Here is a 17,122-nt window from a genome sequence, read left to right as displayed (position 1 = left end):
GTCCCGCTGGGTCTGCTTCTTGTTCAGCTCCTGGGGGAGAGAGAGAGAGAGACGGGTCAGAGCAGGGACACTCCAGGTCCCGCTGGGTCTGCTTCTTGTTCAGCTCCTGGGGGAGAGAGAGAGAGAGAGAGACGGGTCAGAGCAGGGACACTCCAGGTCCCGCTGGGTCTGCTTCTTGTTCAGCTCCTGGGAGAGAGAGAGAGAGAGAGACGGGTCAGAGCAGGGACACTCCAGGTCCCGCTGGGTCTGCGTCTTGTTCAGCTCCTGGGAGAGAGAGAGAGAGAGACGGGTCAGAGCAGGGACACTCCAGGTCCCGCTGGGTCTGCTTCTTGTTCAGCTCCTGGGGGAGAGAGAGAGAGAGAGAGACGGGTCAGAGCAGGGACACTCCAGGTCCCGCTGGGTCTGCTTCTTGTTCAGCTCCTGGGGGAGAGAGAGAGAGAGACGGGTCAGAGCAGGGACACTCCAGGTCCCGCTGGGTCTGCTTCTTGTTCAGCTCCTGGGGGAGAGAGAGAGAGAGAGAGACGGGTCAGAGCAGGGACACTCCAGGTCCCGCTGGGTCTGCTTCTTGTTCAGCTCCTGGGGGAGAGAGAGAGAGAGACGGGTCAGAGCAGGGACACTCCAGGTCCCGCTGGGTCTGCTTCTTGTTCAGCTCCTGGGAGAGAGAGAGAGAGAGAGAGACGGGTCAGAGCAGGGACACTCCAGGTCCCGCTGGGTCTGCTTCTTGTTCAGCTCCTGGGGGAGAGAGAGAGAGAGAGAGACGGGTCAGAGCAGGGACACTCCAGGTCCCGCTGGGTCTGCTTCTTGTTCAGCTCCTGGGGGAGAGAGAGAGAGAGAGAGACGGGTCAGAGCAGGGACACTCCAGGTCCCGCTGGGTCTGCTTCTTGTTCAGCTCCTGGGGGAGAGAGAGAGAGAGAGAGACGGGTCAGAGCAGGGACACTCCAGGTCCCGCTGGGTCTGCTTCTTGTTCAGCTCCTGGGGGAGAGAGAGAGAGAGAGAGACGGGTCAGAGCAGGGACACTCCAGGTCCCGCTGGGTCTGCTTCTTGTTCAGCTCCTGGGGGAGAGAGAGAGAGAGACGGGTCAGAGCAGGGACACTCCAGGTCCCGCTGGGTCTGCTTCTTGTTCAGCTCCTGGGGGGGAGAGAGAGAGAGAGACGGGTCAGAGCAGGGACACTCCAGGTTCCGCTGGGTCTGCTGGGGGGGAGAGAGAGAGACAGACGGCCGGGGCCCAGCTCACCTCTCTCAGCAGGTCCTGCTCCAGGTTGTGCTTGGCCAGCAGCATCTTCCTCTTGTACTGGCGGCACTGCAGGTCGTAGTACTGCCTCTGTCTGCGCAGCAGGCCGGCCTCCTCTTCTGCCTGCAGCTGCTGCAGACACTCCTTCTGCCTCACCAGCCACTCCTGCTTCTCGCGCTTGGGGGTGGACTGGTTCTCACTCAGCTCCTGTCTCACACACAGAGAGACAGGGGGGTTCACACACACACTCCTGCTTCTCGCGCTTGGGGGTGGACTGGTTCTCACTCAGCTCCTGTCTCACACACAGAGAGACAGGGGGGTTCACACACACACTCCTGCTTCTCGCGCTTGGGGGTGGACTGGTTCTCACTCAGCTCCTGTCTCACACACAGAGAGACAGGGGGGTTCACACACACACTCCTGCTTCTCGCGCTTGGGGGTGGACTGGTTCTCACTCAGCTCCTGTCTCACACACAGAGAGACAGGGGGGTTCACACACACACTCCTGCTTCTCCCGCTTGGGGGTGGAGTGGTTCTCACTCAGCTCCTGTCTCACACACAGAGAGACAGGGGGGTTCACACACACACACACTCCTGCTTCTCGCGCTTGGGGGTGGACTGGTTCTCACTCAGCTCCTGTCTCACACACAGAGAGACAGGGGGGTTCACACACACACTCCTGCTTCTCGCGCTTGGGGGTGGACTGGTTCTCACTCAGCTCCTGTCTCACACACAGAGAGACAGGGGGGTTCACACACACACACACACACACACACACACACACACACACACACTCTGTACCTCCTTGAGCTGCTCCTTGCGCTGTCTGTACTGCACACACACACTCACACACTCACACACACACTCTGTACCTCCTTGAGCTGCTCCTTGCGCTGTCTGTACTGCACACAGTCACACACAGTCACACACACACTCACACTCACACACACTCTGTACCTCCTTGAGCTGCTCCTTGCGCTGTCTGTACTGCACACTCACACTCACACTCAAACTCACACTCACACACACTCTCACACACACTCTCACACACACTCTCACACACACTCTCACACACACTCTCACACACACTCTGTACCTCCTTGAGCTGCTCCTTGCGCTGTCTGTACTGCACTCACACACTCACACTCACACACACTCTCACACACACACACAGTCTGTACCTCCTTGAGCTGCTCCTTGCGCTGTCTGTACTGCACACACACACTCACACACACACACACACACACACACACTCTGTACCTCCTTGAGCTGCTCCTTGCGCTGTCTGTACTGCACACACACACTCACACACACACACACACACTCACACACTCTGTACCTCCTTGAGCTGCTCCTTGCGCTGTCTGTACTGCACACACACACTCACACACACTCACACACACTCACACACACACTCTCACACACACACACACTCACACACACACTCTGTACCTCCTTGAGCTGCTCCTTGCGCTGTCTGTACTGCACACACACACTCACACACACTCACACACACACTCTCACACACACTCACACACACACTCTCACACACACTCTCACACACACTCACACACACACTCTCACACACACTCACACACACACTCACACACACACTCACACACACACTCACACACACACACACTCTGTACCTCCTTGAGCTGCTCCTTGCGCTGTCTGTACTGGCGCTTCTGGGACTCCAGCAGGCCGGTCAGCTCCTTCTTCTGCTGCCCCAGGATGTGCTGCTGGAACTTCTTCTCCTCCGCCTGCGCCGCCTTCGTCTGGGCACACACACGAGCACAGGGACATCAGTGCCCCCATCTCCCTGTCCCTGTCCCTGTCTCACCTCCTTCTCCAGGGTGGCCTGGTGCTGCTTGCCCAGCTTGTCCCCCTGTCTCTCTCTCCCCCTGTCCCTGTCTCACCTCCTTCTCCAGGATGGCCTGGTGCTTCTTGCCCAGCTTGTCCCCCTGTCTCTCTCTCTCTCTCCCCCTGTCCCTGTCTCACCTCCTTCTCCAGGATGACCTGGTGCCTCTTGCCCAGCGTGTCCCCCTGTCTCTCTCTCTCTCTCTCTCCCCCTGTCCCTGTCTCACCTCCTTCTCCAGGATGACCTGGTGCTTCTTGCCCAGCTTGTCCCCCTGTCTCTCTCTCTCTCTCTCCCCCTGTCCCTGTCTCACCTCCTTCTCCAGGATGACCTGGTGCTTCTTGCCCAGCGTGTCCCCCTGTCTCTCTCTCTCTCTCTCCCCCTGTCCCTGTCTCACCTCCTTCTCCAGGATGACCTGGTGCCTCTTGCCCAGCGTGTCCCCCTGTCTCTCTCTCTCTCTCTCCCCCTGTCCCTGTCTCACCTCCTTCTCCAGGATGACCTGGTGCTTCTTGCCCAGCGTGTCCCCCTGTCTCTCTCTCTCTCTCTCTCTCCCCCTGTCCCTGTCTCACCTCCTTCTCCAGGATGACCTGGTGCTTCTTGCCCAGCGTGTCCCCCTGTCTCTCTCTCTCTCCCCCTGTCCCTGTCTCACCTCCTTCTCCAGGATGACCTGGTGCCTCTTGCCCAGCTTGTCCCCCTGTCTCTCTCTCTCTCCCCCTGTCCCTGTCTCACCTCCTTCTCCAGGATGACCTGGTGCTTCTTGCCCAGCGTGTCCCCCTGTCTCTCTCTCCCCCTGTCCCTGTCTCACCTCCTTCTCCAGGATGGCCTGGTGCCTCTTGCCCAGCGTGTCCCCCTGTCTCTCTCTCTCTCTCTCTCCCCCTGTCCCTGTCTCACCTCCTTCTCCAGGATGACCTGGTGCTTTTGCCCAGCGTGTCCCCCTGTCTCTCTCTCTCTCTCTCCCCCTGTCCCTGTCTCACCTCCTTCTCCAGGATGACCTGGTGCTTCTTGCCCAGCTTGTCCCCCTGTCTCTCTCTCTCTCTCTCCCCCTGTCCCTGTCTCACCTCCTTCTCCAGGATGACCTGGTGCCTCTTGCCCAGCGTGTCCCCCTGTCTCTCTCTCTCTCTCTCCCCCTGTCCCTGTCTCACCTCCTTCTCCAGGATGACCTGGTGCTTCTTGCCCAGCGTGTCCCCCTGTCTCTCTCTCTCTCTCTCCCCCTGTCCCTGTCTCACCTCCTTCTCCAGGATGACCTGGTGCCTCTTGCCCAGCGTGTCCCCCTGTCTCTCTCTCTCTCTCTCCCCCTGTCCCTGTCTCACCTCCTTCTCCAGGATGACCTGGTGCCTCTTGCCCAGCGTGTCCCCCTGTCTCTCTCTCTCTCTCTCCCCCTGTCCCTGTCTCACCTCCTTCTCCAGGATGACCTGGTGCCTCTTGCCCAGCGTGTCCCCCTGTCTCCCTGTCTCTCTCTCTCTCTCTCCCCCTGTCCCTGTCTCACCTCCTTCTCCAGGATGACCTGGTGCCTCTTGCCCAGCTTGTCCCCCTGTCTCTCTCTCTCTCCCCCTGTCCCTGTCTCACCTCCTTCTCCAGGATGACCTGGTGCTTCTTGCCCAGCGTGTCCCCCTGTCTCTCTCTCTCTCTCTCCCCCTGTCTCACCTCCTTCTCCAGGATGACCTGGTGCTTCTTGCCCAGCGTGTCCCCCTGTCTCTCTCTCTCTCTCTCTCTCCCCCTGTCCCTGTCTCACCTCCTTCTCCAGGATGACCTGGTGCCTCTTGCCCAGCTTGTCCCCCTGTCTCTCTCTCCCCCTGTCCCTGTCTCACCTCCTTCTCCAGGATGGCCTGGTGCCTCTTGCCCAGCGTGTCCCCCTGTCTCTCTCTCTCTCTCTCTCTCCCCCTGTCCCTGTCTCACCTCCTTCTCCAGGATGACCTGGTGCTTCTTGCCCAGCGTGTCCCCCTGTCTCTCTCTCTCTCTCCCCCTGTCCCTGTCTCACCTCCTTCTCCAGGATGACCTGGTGCTTCTTGCCCAGCTTGTCCCCCTGTCTCTCTCTCTCTCTCTCTCCCCCTGTCCCTGTCTCACCTCCTTCTCCAGGATGGCCTGGTGCCTCTTGCCCAGCTTGTCCCCCTGTCTCTCTCTCTTTCTCTCCCCCTGTCCCTGTCTCACCTCCTTCTCCAGGATGGCCTGGTGCCTCTTGCCCAGCGTGTCCCCCTGTCTCTCTCTCTCTCCCCCTGTCCCTGTCTCACCTCCTTCTCCAGGATGACCTGGTGCTTCTTGCCCAGCTTGTCCCCCTGTCTCTCTCTCTCTCTCTCCCCCTGTCCCTGTCTCACCTCCTTCTCCAGGATGACCTGGTGCCTCTTGCCCAGCGTGTCCCCCTGTCTCTCTCTCCCCCTGTCCCTGTCTCACCTCCTTCTCCAGGATGACCTGGTGCTTCTTGCCCAGCGTGTCCCCCTGTCTCTCTCTCCCCCTGTCCCTGTCTCACCTCCTTCTCCAGGATGGCCTGGTGCCTCTTGCCCAGCGTGTCCCCCTGTCTCTCTCTCTCTCCCCCTGTCCCTGTCTCACCTCCTTCTCCAGGATGACCTGGTGCTTCTTGCCCAGCTTGTCCCCCTGTCTCTCCCCCTGTCCCTGTCTCACCTCCTTCTCCAGGATGACCTGGTGCCTCTTGCCCAGCTTGTCCCCCTGTCTCTCTCTCTCTCCCCCTGTCCCTGTCTCACCTCCTTCTCCAGGATGGCCTGGTGCCTCTTGCCCAGCGTGTCCCCCTGTCTCTCTCTCTCTCCCCCTGTCCCTGTCTCACCTCCTTCTCCAGGATGACCTGGTGCTTCTTGCCCAGCGTGTCCCCCTGTCTCTCTCTCTCTCCCCCTGTCCCTGTCTCACCTCCTTCTCCAGGATGACCTGGTGCCTCTTGCCCAGCGTGTCCCCCTGTCTCTCTCTCTCTCTCTCCCCCTGTCCCTGTCTCACCTCCTTCTCCAGGATGACCTGGTGCTTCTTGCCCAGCGTGTCCCCCTGTCTCTCTCTCCCCCTGTCCCTGTCTCACCTCCTTCTCCAGGATGACCTGGTGCCTCTTGCCCAGCGTGTCCCCCTGTCTCTCTCTCTCTCTCCCCCTGTCCCTGTCTCACCTCCTTCTCCAGGATGGCCTGGTGCTTCTTGCCCAGCGTGTCCCCCTGTCTCTCTCTCTCTCTCCCCCTGTCCCTGTCTCACCTCCTTCTCCAGGATGACCTGGTGCTTCTTGCCCAGCGTGTCCCCCTGTCTCTCTCTCTCTCTCTCCCCCTGTCCCTGTCTCACCTCCTTCTCCAGGATGACCTGGTGCCTCTTGCCCAGCGTGTCCCCCTGTCTCTCTCTCTCTCTCCCCCTGTCCCTGTCTCACCTCCTTCTCCAGGATGGCCTGGTGCTTCTTGCCCAGCGTGTCCCCCTGTCTCTCTCTCTCTCTCCCCCTGTCCCTGTCTCACCTCCTTCTCCAGGATGACCTGGTGCCTCTTGCCCAGCGTGTCCCCCTGTCTCTCTCTCTCTCTCTCTCCCCCTGTCCCTGTCTCACCTCCTTCTCCAGGATGACCTGGTGCTTCTTGCCCAGCGTGTCCCCCTGTCTCTCTCTCTCTCTCTCTCCCCCTGTCCCTGTCTCACCTCCTTCTCCAGGATGACCTGGTGCCTCTTGCCCAGCGTGTCCCCCTGTCTCTCTCTCTCTCTCTCTCTCCCCCTGTCCCTGTCTCACCTCCTTCTCCAGGATGACCTGGTGCTTCTTGCCCAGCGTGTCCCCCTGTCTCTCTCTCTCTCCCCCTGTCCCTGTCTCACCTCCTTCTCCAGGATGACCTGGTGCCTCTTGCCCAGCGTGTCCCCCTGTCTCTCTCTCTCTCTCCCCCTGTCCCTGTCTCACCTCCTTCTCCAGGATGACCTGGTGCTTCTTGCCCAGCGTGTCCCCCTGTCTCTCTCTCTCTCCCCCTGTCCCTGTCTCACCTCCTTCTCCAGGATGACCTGGTGCTTCTTACCCAGCGTGTCCCCCTGTCTCTCTCTCTCTCTCTCCCCCTGTCCCTGTCTCACCTCCTTCTCCAGGATGGCCTGGTGCTTCTTGCCCAGCGTGTCCCCCTGTCTCTCTCTCTCTCTCTCCCCCTGTCCCTGTCTCACCTCCTTCTCCAGGATGACCTGGTGCTTCTTGCCCAGCGTGTCCCCCTGTCTCTCTCTCTCTCTCTCCCCCTGTCCCTGTCTCACCTCCTTCTCCAGGATGACCTGGTGCTTCTTGCCCAGCGTGTCCCCCTGTCTCTCTCTCCCCCTGTCCCTGTCTCACCTCCTTCTCCAGGATGACCTGGTGCTTCTTGCCCAGTTGTCCCCCTGTCTCTCTCTCTCTCCCCCTGTCCCTGTCTCACCTCCTTCTCCAGGATGACCTGGTGCTTCTTGCCCAGCGTGTCCCCCTGTCTCTCTCTCTCTCTCTCCCCCTGTCCCTGTCTCACCTCCTTCTCCAGGATGACCTGGTGCTTCTTGCCCAGCGTGTCCCCCTGTCTCTCTCTCTCTCCCCCTGTCCCTGTCTCACCTCCTTCTCCAGGATGACCTGGTGCTTCTTGCCCAGCGTGTCCCCCTGTCTCTCTCTCTCTCTCTCCCCGTCCCTGTCTCACCTCCTTCTCCAGGATGACCTGGTGCCTCTTGCCCAGCGTGTCCCCCTGTCTCTCTCTCTCTCTCTCCCTGTCCCTGTCTCACCTCCTTCTCCAGGATGACCTGGTGCTTCTTGCCCAGCGTGTCCCCCTGTCTCTCTCTCTCTCTCTCCCCCTGTCCCTGTCTCACCTCCTTCTCCAGGATGACCTGGTGCTTCTTGCCCAGCTTGTCCCCCTGTCTCTCTCTCCCCCTGTCCCTGTCTCACCTCCTTCTCCAGGATGGCCTGGTGCCTCTTGCCCAGCGTGTCTCCCTGTCTCTCTCTCTCTCTCTCCCCCTGTCCCTGTCTCACCTCCTTCTCCAGGATGACCTGGTGCTTCTTGCCCAGCGTGTCCCCCTGTCTCTCTCTCTCTCCCCCTGTCCCTGTCTCACCTCCTTCTCCAGGATGACCTGGTGCCTCTTGCCCAGCGTGTCCCCCTGTCTCTCTCTCTCTCCCCCTGTCCCTGTCTCACCTCCTTCTCCAGGATGACCTGGTGCTTCTTGCCCAGCGTGTCCCCCTGTCTCTCTCTCTCTCCCCCTGTCCCTGTCTCACCTCCTTCTCCAGGATGACCTGGTGCCTCTTGCCCAGCGTGTCCCCCTGTCTCTCTCTCTCTCCCCCTGTCCCTGTCTCACCTCCTTCTCCAGGATGACCTGGTGCTTCTTGCCCAGCGTGTCCCCCTGTCTCTCTCTCCCCCTGTCCCTGTCTCACCTCCTTCTCCAGGATGACCTGGTGCCTCTTGCCCAGCTTGTCCCCCTGTCTCTCTCTCCCCCTGTCCCTGTCTCACCTCCTTCTCCAGGATGGCCTGGTGCCTCTTGCCCAGCGTGTCCCCCTGTCTCTCTCTCTCTCTCTCTCTCCCCCTGTCCCTGTCTCACCTCCTTCTCCAGGATGACCTGGTGCTTCTTGCCCAGCGTGTCCCCCTGTCTCCCTGTCTCTCTCTCCCCCTGTTCCTGTCTCACCTCCTTCTCCAGGATGACCTGGTGCCTCTTGCCCAGCTTGTCTCCCTGTCTCTCTCTCTCTCTCTCCCCCTGTCCCTGTCTCACCTCCTTCTCCAGGATGACCTGGTGCCTCTTGCCCAGCGTGTCCCCCTGTCTCTCTCTCTCTCTCCCCCTGTCCCTGTCTCACCTCCTTCTCCAGGATGACCTGGTGCCTCTTGCCCAGCTTGTCCCCCTGTCTCTCTCTCTCTCTCCCCCTGTCCCTGTCTCACCTCCTTCTCCAGGATGACCTGGTGCTTCTTGCCCAGCTTGTCCCCCTGTCTCTCTCTCTCTCTCTCCCCCTGTCCCTGTCTCACCTCCTTCTCCAGGATGACCTGGTGCCTCTTGCCCAGCGTGTCCCCCTGTCTCTCTCTCTCTCTCTCCCCCTGTCCCTGTCTCACCTCCTTCTCCAGGATGACCTGGTGCCTCTTGCCCAGCTTGTCCCCCTGTCTCTCTCTCTCTCCCCCTGTCCCTGTCTCACCTCCTTCTCCAGGATGACCTGGTGCTTCTTGCCCAGCGTGTCCCCCTGTCTCTCTCTCCCCCTGTCCCTGTCTCACCTCCTTCTCCAGGATGACCTGGTGCTTCTTGCCCAGCTTGTCCCCCTGTCTCTCTCTCCCCCTGTCCCTGTCTCACCTCCTTCTCCAGGATGGCCTGGTGCCTCTTGCCCAGCGTGTCCCCCTGTCTCTCTCTCTCTCCCCCTGTCCCTGTCTCACCTCCTTCTCCAGGATGACCTGGTGCTTCTTGCCCAGCTTGTCCCCCTGTCTCTCTCTCTCTCTCTCTCCCCCTGTCCCTGTCTCACCTCCTTCTCCAGGATGACCTGGTGCTTCTTGCCCAGCTTGTCCCCCTGTCTCTCCCCCTGTCCCTGTCTCACCTCCTTCTCCAGGATGACCTGGTGCCTCTTGCCCAGCTTGTCCCCCTGTCTCTCTCTCTCTCCCCCTGTCCCTGTCTCACCTCCTTCTCCAGGATGGCCTGGTGCCTCTTGCCCAGCGTGTCCCCCTGTCTCTCTCTCTCTCCCCCTGTCCCTGTCTCACCTCCTTCTCCAGGATGACCTGGTGCTTCTTGCCCAGCGTGTCCCCCTGTCTCTCTCTCTCTCCCCCTGTCCCTGTCTCACCTCCTTCTCCAGGATGACCTGGTGCCTCTTGCCCAGCGTGTCCCCCTGTCTCTCTCTCTCTCTCTCCCCCTGTCCCTGTCTCACCTCCTTCTCCAGGATGACCTGGTGCTTCTTGCCCAGCGTGTCCCCCTGTCTCTCTCTCTCTCCCCCTGTCCCTGTCTCACCTCCTTCTCCAGGATGACCTGGTGCTTCTTGCCCAGCGTGTCCCCCTGTCTCTCTCTCCCCCTGTCCCTGTCTCACCTCCTTCTCCAGGATGACCTGGTGCCTCTTGCCCAGCGTGTCCCCCTGTCTCTCTCTCTCTCTCTCCCCCTGTCCCTGTCTCACCTCCTTCTCCAGGATGACCTGGTGCTTCTTGCCCAGCGTGTCCCCCTGTCTCTCTCTCCCCCTGTCCCTGTCTCACCTCCTTCTCCAGGATGACCTGGTGCCTCTTGCCCAGCGTGTCCCCCTGTCTCTCTCTCTCTCTCTCCCCCTGTCCCTGTCTCACCTCCTTCTCCAGGATGACCTGGTGCTTCTTGCCCAGCGTGTCCCCCTGTCTCTCTCTCTCTCTCTCCCCCTGTCCCTGTCTCACCTCCTTCTCCAGGATGACCTGGTGCTTCTTGCCCAGCGTGTCCCCCTGTCTCTCTCTCTCTCCCCCTGTCCCTGTCTCACCTCCTTCTCCAGGATGACCTGGTGCTTCTTGCCCAGCGTGTCCCCCTGTCTCTCTCTCCCCCTGTCCCTGTCTCACCTCCTTCTCCAGGATGACCTGGTGCTTCTTGCCCAGCGTGTCCCCCTGTCTCTCTCTCTCTCTCCCCCTGTCCCTGTCTCACCTCCTTCTCCAGGATGGCCTGGTGCTTCTTGCCCAGCTTGTCTCCCTGTCTCTCTCTCTCTCTCTCCCCCTGTCCCTGTCTCACCTCCTTCTCCAGGATGACCTGGTGCTGCTTGCCCAGCGTGTCCCCCTGTCTCTCTCTCTCTCCCCCTGTCCCTGTCTCACCTCCTTCTCCAGGATGGCCTGGTGCTTCTTGCCCAGCTTGTCTCCCTGTCTCTCTCTCCCCCTGTCCCTGTCTCACCTCCTTCTCCAGGATGACCTGGTGCCTCTTGCCCAGCTTGTCCCCCTGTCTCTCTCTCTCTCTCTCCCCCTGTCCCTGTCTCACCTCCTTCTCCAGGATGGCCTGGTGCTTCTTGCCCAGCGTGTCCCCCTGTCTCTCTCTCTCTCTCTCCCCCTGTCCCTGTCTCACCTCCTTCTCCAGGATGGCCTGGTGCCTCTTGCCCAGCGTGTCCCCCTGTCTCTCTCTCTCTCTCTCCCCCTGTCCCTGTCTCACCTCCTTCTCCAGGATGGCCTGGTGCTTCTTGCCCAGCGTGTCCCCCTGTCTCTCTCTCTCTCTCCCCCTGTCCCTGTCTCACCTCCTTCTCCAGGATGACCTGGTGCTTCTTGCCCAGCGTGTCCCCCTGTCTCTCTCTCTCTCTCTCCCCCTGTCCCTGTCTCACCTCCTTCTCCAGGATGACCTGGTGCCTCTTGCCCAGCGTGTCCCCCTGTCTCTCTCTCTCTCTCTCTCTCCCCCTGTCCCTGTCTCACCTCCTTCTCCAGGATGACCTGGTGCTTCTTGCCCAGCTTGTCCCCCTGTCTCTCTCTCTCTCCCCCTGTCCCTGTCTCACCTCCTTCTCCAGGATGACCTGGTGCTTCTTGCCCAGCGTGTCCCCCTGTCTCTCTCTCTCTCTCTCCCCCTGTCCCTGTCTCACCTCCTTCTCCAGGATGACCTGGTGCTTCTTGCCCAGCGTGTCCCCCTGTCTCTCTCTCTCTCTCTCCCCCTGTCCCTGTCTCACCTCCTTCTCCAGGATGACCTGGTGCTTCTTGCCCAGCGTGTCCCCCTGTCTCTCTCTCTCTCTCTCCCCCTGTCCCTGTCTCACCTCCTTCTCCAGGATGACCTGGTGCCTCTTGCCCAGCGTGTCCCCCTGTCTCTCTCTCTCTCTCTCCCCCTGTCCCTGTCTCACCTCCTTCTCCAGGATGACCTGGTGCCTCTTGCCCAGCGTGTCCCCCTGTCTCTCTCTCTCTCTCTCCCCCTGTCCCTGTCTCACCTCCTTCTCCAGGATGACCTGGTGCTTCTTGCCCAGCGTGTCCCCCTGTCTCTCTCTCTCTCTCTCTCTCTCCCCCTGTCCCTGTCTCACCTCCTTCTCCAGGATGGCCTGGTGCCTCTTGCCCAGCGTGTCCCCCTGTCTCTCTCTCTCTCCCCCTGTCCCTGTCTCACCTCCTTCTCCAGGATGACCTGGTGCCTCTTGCCCAGCGTGTCCCCCTGTCTCTCTCTCTCTCTCTCCCCCTGTCCCTGTCTCACCTCCTTCTCCAGGATGACCTGGTGCCTCTTGCCCAGCTTGTCCCCCTGTCTCTCTCTCTCTCTCTCTCTCCCCCTGTCCCTGTCTCACCTCCTTCTCCAGGATGACCTGGTGCTTCTTGCCCAGCGTGTCCCCCTGTCTCTCTCTCTCTCTCTCCCCCTGTCCCTGTCTCACCTCCTTCTCCAGGATGGCCTGGTGCCTCTTGCCCAGCGTGTCCCCCTGTCTCTCTCTCCCCCTGTCCCTGTCTCACCTCCTTCTCCAGGATGGCCTGGTGCCTCTTGCCCAGCGTGTCCCCCTGTCTCTCTCTCTCCCCCTGTCCCTGTCTCACCTCCTTCTCCAGGATGACCTGGTGCCTCTTGCCCAGCGTGTCCCCCTGTCTCTCTCTCTCTCTCTCCCCCTGTCCCTGTCTCACCTCCTTCTCCAGGATGACCTGGTGCCTCTTGCCCAGCGTGTCCCCCTGTCTCTCTCTCTCTCCCCCTGTCCCTGTCTCACCTCCTTCTCCAGGATGACCTGGTGCTTCTTGCCCAGCTTGTCCCCCTGTCTCTCTCTCTCTCTCTCCCCCTGTCCCTGTCTCACCTCCTTCTCCAGGATGACCTGGTGCTTCTTGCCCAGCGTGTCCCCCTGTCTCTCTCTCTCTCTCTCCCCCTGTCCCTGTCTCACCTCCTTCTCCAGGACGGCCTGGTGCCTCTTGCCCAGCGTGTCCCCCTGTCTCTCTCTCTCTCCCCCTGTCCCTGTCTCACCTCCTTCTCCAGGATGACCTGGTGCCTCTTGCCCAGCGTGTCCCCCTGTCTCTCTCTCTCTCTCTCCCCCTGTCCCTGTCTCACCTCCTTCTCCAGGATGACCTGGTGCCTCTTGCCCAGCGTGTCCCCCTGTCTCTCTCTCTCTCTCTCCCCCTGTCCCTGTCTCACCTCCTTCTCCAGGATGACCTGGTGCCTCTTGCCCAGCTTGTCCACCTGTCTCTCTCTCTCTCCCCCTGTCCCTGTCTCACCTCCTTCTCCAGGATGACCTGGTGCTTCTTGCCCAGCGTGTCCCCCTGTCTCTCTCTCTCTCCCCCTGTCCCTGTCTCACCTCCTTCTCCAGGATGACCTGGTGCTTCTTGCCCAGCGTGTCCCCCTGTCTCTCTCTCTCTCTCTCCCCCTGTCCCTGTCTCACCTCCTTCTCCAGGATGACCTGGTGCCTCTTGCCCAGCGTGTCCCCCTGTCTCTCTCTCTCTCTCTCCCCCTGTCCCTGTCTCACCTCCTTCTCCAGGATGACCTGGTGCCTCTTGCCCAGCGTGTCCCCCTGTCTCTCTCTCTCTCTCTCCCCCTGTCCCTGTCTCACCTCCTTCTCCAGGATGACCTGGTGCTTCTTGCCCAGCGTGTCCCCCTGTCTCTCTCTCTCTCTCTCTCTCTCCCCCTGTCCCTGTCTCACCTCCTTCTCCAGGATGGCCTGGTGCCTCTTGCCCAGCGTGTCCCCCTGTCTCTCTCTCTCTCCCCCTGTCCCTGTCTCACCTCCTTCTCCAGGATGACCTGGTGCCTCTTGCCCAGCGTGTCCCCCTGTCTCTCTCTCTCTCTCTCCCCCTGTCCCTGTCTCACCTCCTTCTCCAGGATGACCTGGTGCCTCTTGCCCAGCTTGTCCCCCTGTCTCTCTCTCTCTCTCTCCCCCTGTCCCTGTCTCACCTCCTTCTCCAGGATGACCTGGTGCCTCTTGCCCAGCGTGTCCCCCTGTCTCTCTCTCTCTCTCTCTCCCCCTGTCCCTGTCTCACCTCCTTCTCCAGGATGACCTGGTGCTTCTTGCCCAGCGTGTCCCCCTGTCTCTCTCTCTCTCTCTCCCCCTGTTCCTGTCTCACCTCCTTCTCCAGGATGACCTGGTGCCTCTTGCCCAGCTTGTCCCCCTGTCTCTCTCTCTCTCCCCCTGTCCCTGTCTCACCTCCTTCTCCAGGATGGCCTGGTGCTTCTTGCCCAGCTTGTCTCCCTGTCTCCCTGTCTCTCTCTCCCCCTGTCCCTGTCTCACCTCCTTCTCCAGGATGACCTGGTGCTTCTTGCCCAGCGTGTCCCCCTGTCTCTCTCTCTCTCCCCCTGTCCCTGTCTCACCTCCTTCTCCAGGATGGCCTGGTGCTTCTTGCCCAGCTTGTCCCCCTGTCTCTCTCTCTCTCCCCCTGTCCCTGTCTCACCTCCTTCTCCAGGATGACCTGGTGCCTCTTGCCCAGCGTGTCCCCCTGTCTCTCTCTCTCTCCCCCTGTCCCTGTCTCACCTCCTTCTCCAGGATGGCCTGGTGCCTCTTGCCCAGCTTGTCTCCCTGTCTCTCTCTCCCCCTGTCCCTGTCTCACCTCCTTCTCCAGGATGACCTGGTGCTTCTTGCCCAGCTTGTCCACCTGTCTCTCTCTCTCTCCCCCTGTCCCTGTCTCACCTCCTTCTCCAGGATGACCTGGTGCCTCTTGCCCAGCGTGTCCCCCTGTCTCTCTCTCTCTCTCCCCCTGTCCCTGTCTCACCTCCTTCTCCAGGATGACCTGGTGCTTCTTGCCCAGCTTGTCCCCCTGTCTCTCTCTCTCTCTCTCCCCCTGTCCCTGTCTCACCTCCTTCTCCAGGATGACCTGGTGCCTCTTGCCCAGCGTGTCCCCCTGTCTCTCTCTCTCTCTCTCTCCCCCTGTCCCTGTCTCACCTCCTTCTCCAGGACGGCCTGGTGCCTCTTGCCCAGCGTGTCCCCCTGTCTCTCTCTCTCTCTCTCCCCCTGTCCCTGTCTCACCTCCTTCTCCAGGATGACCTGGTGCCTCTTGCCCAGCTTGTCCCCCTGTCTCTCTCTCTCTCTCTCCCCCTGTTCCTGTCTCACCTCCTTCTCCAGGATGACCTGGTGCCTCTTGCCCAGCGTGTCCCCCTGTCTCTCTCTCTCTCTCTCCCCCTGTCCCTGTCTCACCTCCTTCTCCAGGATGACCTGGTGCTTCTTGCCCAGCGTGTCCCCCTGTCTCTCTCTCTCTCTCCCCCTGTCCCTGTCTCACCTCCTTCTCCAGGATGACCTGGTGCTTCTTGGCCAGCGTGTCCCCCTGTCTCTCTCTCTCTCCCCCTGTCCCTGTCTCACCTCCTTCTCCAGGATGACCTGGTGCCTCTTGCCCAGCGTGTCCCCCTGTCTCTCTCTCTCTCTCTCCCCCTGTCCCTGTCTCACCTCCTTCTCCAGGATGACCTGGTGCCTCTTGCCCAGCGTGTCCCCCTGTCTCTCTCTCTCTCTCTCCCCCTGTCCCTGTCTCACCTCCTTCTCCAGGATGACCTGGTGCCTCTTGCCCAGCTTGTCCCCCTGTCTCTCTCTCTCTCTCTCCCCCTGTCCCTGTCTCACCTCCTTCTCCAGGATGACCTGGTGCCTCTTGCCCAGCGTGTCCCCCTGTCTCTCTCTCTCTCTCTCTCCCCCTGTCCCTGTCTCACCTCCTTCTCCAGGATGACCTGGTGCTTCTTGCCCAGCGTGTCCCCCTGTCTCTCTCTCTCTCTCTCTCTCTCCCCCTGTCCCTGTCTCACCTCCTTCTCCAGGATGGCCTGGTGCTTCTTGCCCAGCTTGTCCCCCTGTCTCTCTCTCTCTCCCCCTGTCCCTGTCTCACCTCCTTCTCCAGGATGACCTGGTGCCTCTTGCCCAGCGTGTCCCCCTGTCTCTCTCTCTCTCCCCCTGTCCCTGTCTCACCTCCTTCTCCAGGATGGCCTGGTGCCTCTTGCCCAGCTTGTCTCCCTGTCTCTCTCTCCCCCTGTCCCTGTCTCACCTCCTTCTCCAGGATGACCTGGTGCTTCTTGCCCAGCTTGTCCACCTGTCTCTCTCTCTCTCCCCCTGTCCCTGTCTCACCTCCTTCTCCAGGATGACCTGGTGCCTCTTGCCCAGCGTGTCCCCCTGTCTCTCTCTCTCTCTCCCCCTGTCCCTGTCTCACCTCCTTCTCCAGGATGACCTGGTGCTTCTTGCCCAGCTTGTCCCCCTGTCTCTCTCTCTCTCTCTCCCCCTGTCCCTGTCTCACCTCCTTCTCCAGGATGACCTGGTGCCTCTTGCCCAGCGTGTCCCCCTGTCTCTCTCTCTCTCTCTCTCCCCCTGTCCCTGTCTCACCTCCTTCTCCAGGACGGCCTGGTGCCTCTTGCCCAGCGTGTCCCCCTGTCTCTCTCTCTCTCTCTCCCCCTGTCCCTGTCTCACCTCCTTCTCCAGGATGACCTGGTGCCTCTTGCCCAGCTTGTCCCCCTGTCTCTCTCTCTCTCTCTCCCCCTGTTCCTGTCTCACCTCCTTCTCCAGGATGACCTGGTGCCTCTTGCCCAGCGTGTCCCCCTGTCTCTCTCTCTCTCTCTCCCCCTGTCCCTGTCTCACCTCCTTCTCCAGGATGACCTGGTGCTTCTTGCCCAGCGTGTCCCCCTGTCTCTCTCTCTCTCTCCCCCTGTCCCTGTCTCACCTCCTTCTCCAGGATGACCTGGTGCTTCTTGGCCAGCGTGTCCCCCTGTCTCTCTCTCCCCCTGTCCCTGTCTCACCTCCTTCTCCAGGATGACCTGGTGCTTCTTGGCCAGCGTGTCCCCCTGTCTCTCTCTCCCCCTGTCCCTGTCTCACCTCCTTCTCCAGGATGGCCTGGTGCTTCTTGCCCAGCGTGTCCCCCTGTCTCTCTCTCTCTCTCCCCCTGTCCCTGTCTCACCTCCTTCTCCAGGATGACCTGGTGCTTCTTGGCCAGCGTGTCCCCCTGTCTCTCTCTCCCCCTGTCCCTGTCTCACCTCCTTCTCCAGGATGACCTGGTGCCTCTTGCCCAGCGTGTCCCCCTGTCTCTCTCTCTCTCTCTCCCCCTGTCCCTGTCTCACCTCCTTCTCCAGGATGACCTGGTGCTTCTTGCCCAGCGTGTCCCCCTGTCTCTCTCTCTCTCTCTCTCTCTCCCCCTGTCCCTGTCTCACCTCCTTCTCCAGGATGACCTGGTGCTTCTTGCCCAGCGTGTCCCCCTGTCTCTCTCTCTCTCTCTCCCCCTGTCCCTGTCTCACCTCCTTCTCCAGGATGACCTGGTGCCTCTTGCCCAGCGTGTCCCCCTGTCTCCCTGTCTCTCTCTCCCCCTGTCCCTGTCTCACCTCCTTCTCCAGGA

The 17,122-nt window shown here is 60.9% G+C and overlaps 1 protein-coding gene across 4 annotated transcripts in view; it reads right to left on the bottom strand.

Annotated features, from left to right (window-relative positions):
• The window catches only part of taok2a (TAO kinase 2a), a 63,702-nt gene that overhangs the window by 16,101 nt on the left and 30,479 nt on the right, over positions 1-17,122 (bottom strand). For 3 of the 4 annotated variants that reach the window (XM_088637319.1, XM_088637321.1, XM_088637322.1), the window contains 2 exons: positions 2,881-3,009; positions 1,235-1,438 (listed from right to left, as the gene is read on the bottom strand). In XM_088637319.1, the coding sequence (XP_088493445.1) occupies positions 1,235-1,438; positions 2,881-3,009 (333 nt within the window). Of the gene's footprint in view, positions 1-1,234; positions 1,439-2,880; positions 3,010-15,554; positions 15,573-17,122 lie in introns of all 4 variants that reach the window. The other variant, XM_088637320.1, reaches the window with a different exon arrangement.

The sequence above is a fragment of the Lepisosteus platostomus genome, chromosome 6 (assembly GCF_059453375.1).
Source record: "Lepisosteus platostomus isolate fLepPlt1 chromosome 6, fLepPlt1.hap1, whole genome shotgun sequence".
Taxonomy (NCBI): domain Eukaryota; kingdom Metazoa; phylum Chordata; class Actinopteri; order Semionotiformes; family Lepisosteidae; genus Lepisosteus; species Lepisosteus platostomus.
The sequence above is the reverse complement of the archived record's forward strand: the minus strand, read 5'-3'. Positions and strand labels throughout refer to the sequence as shown.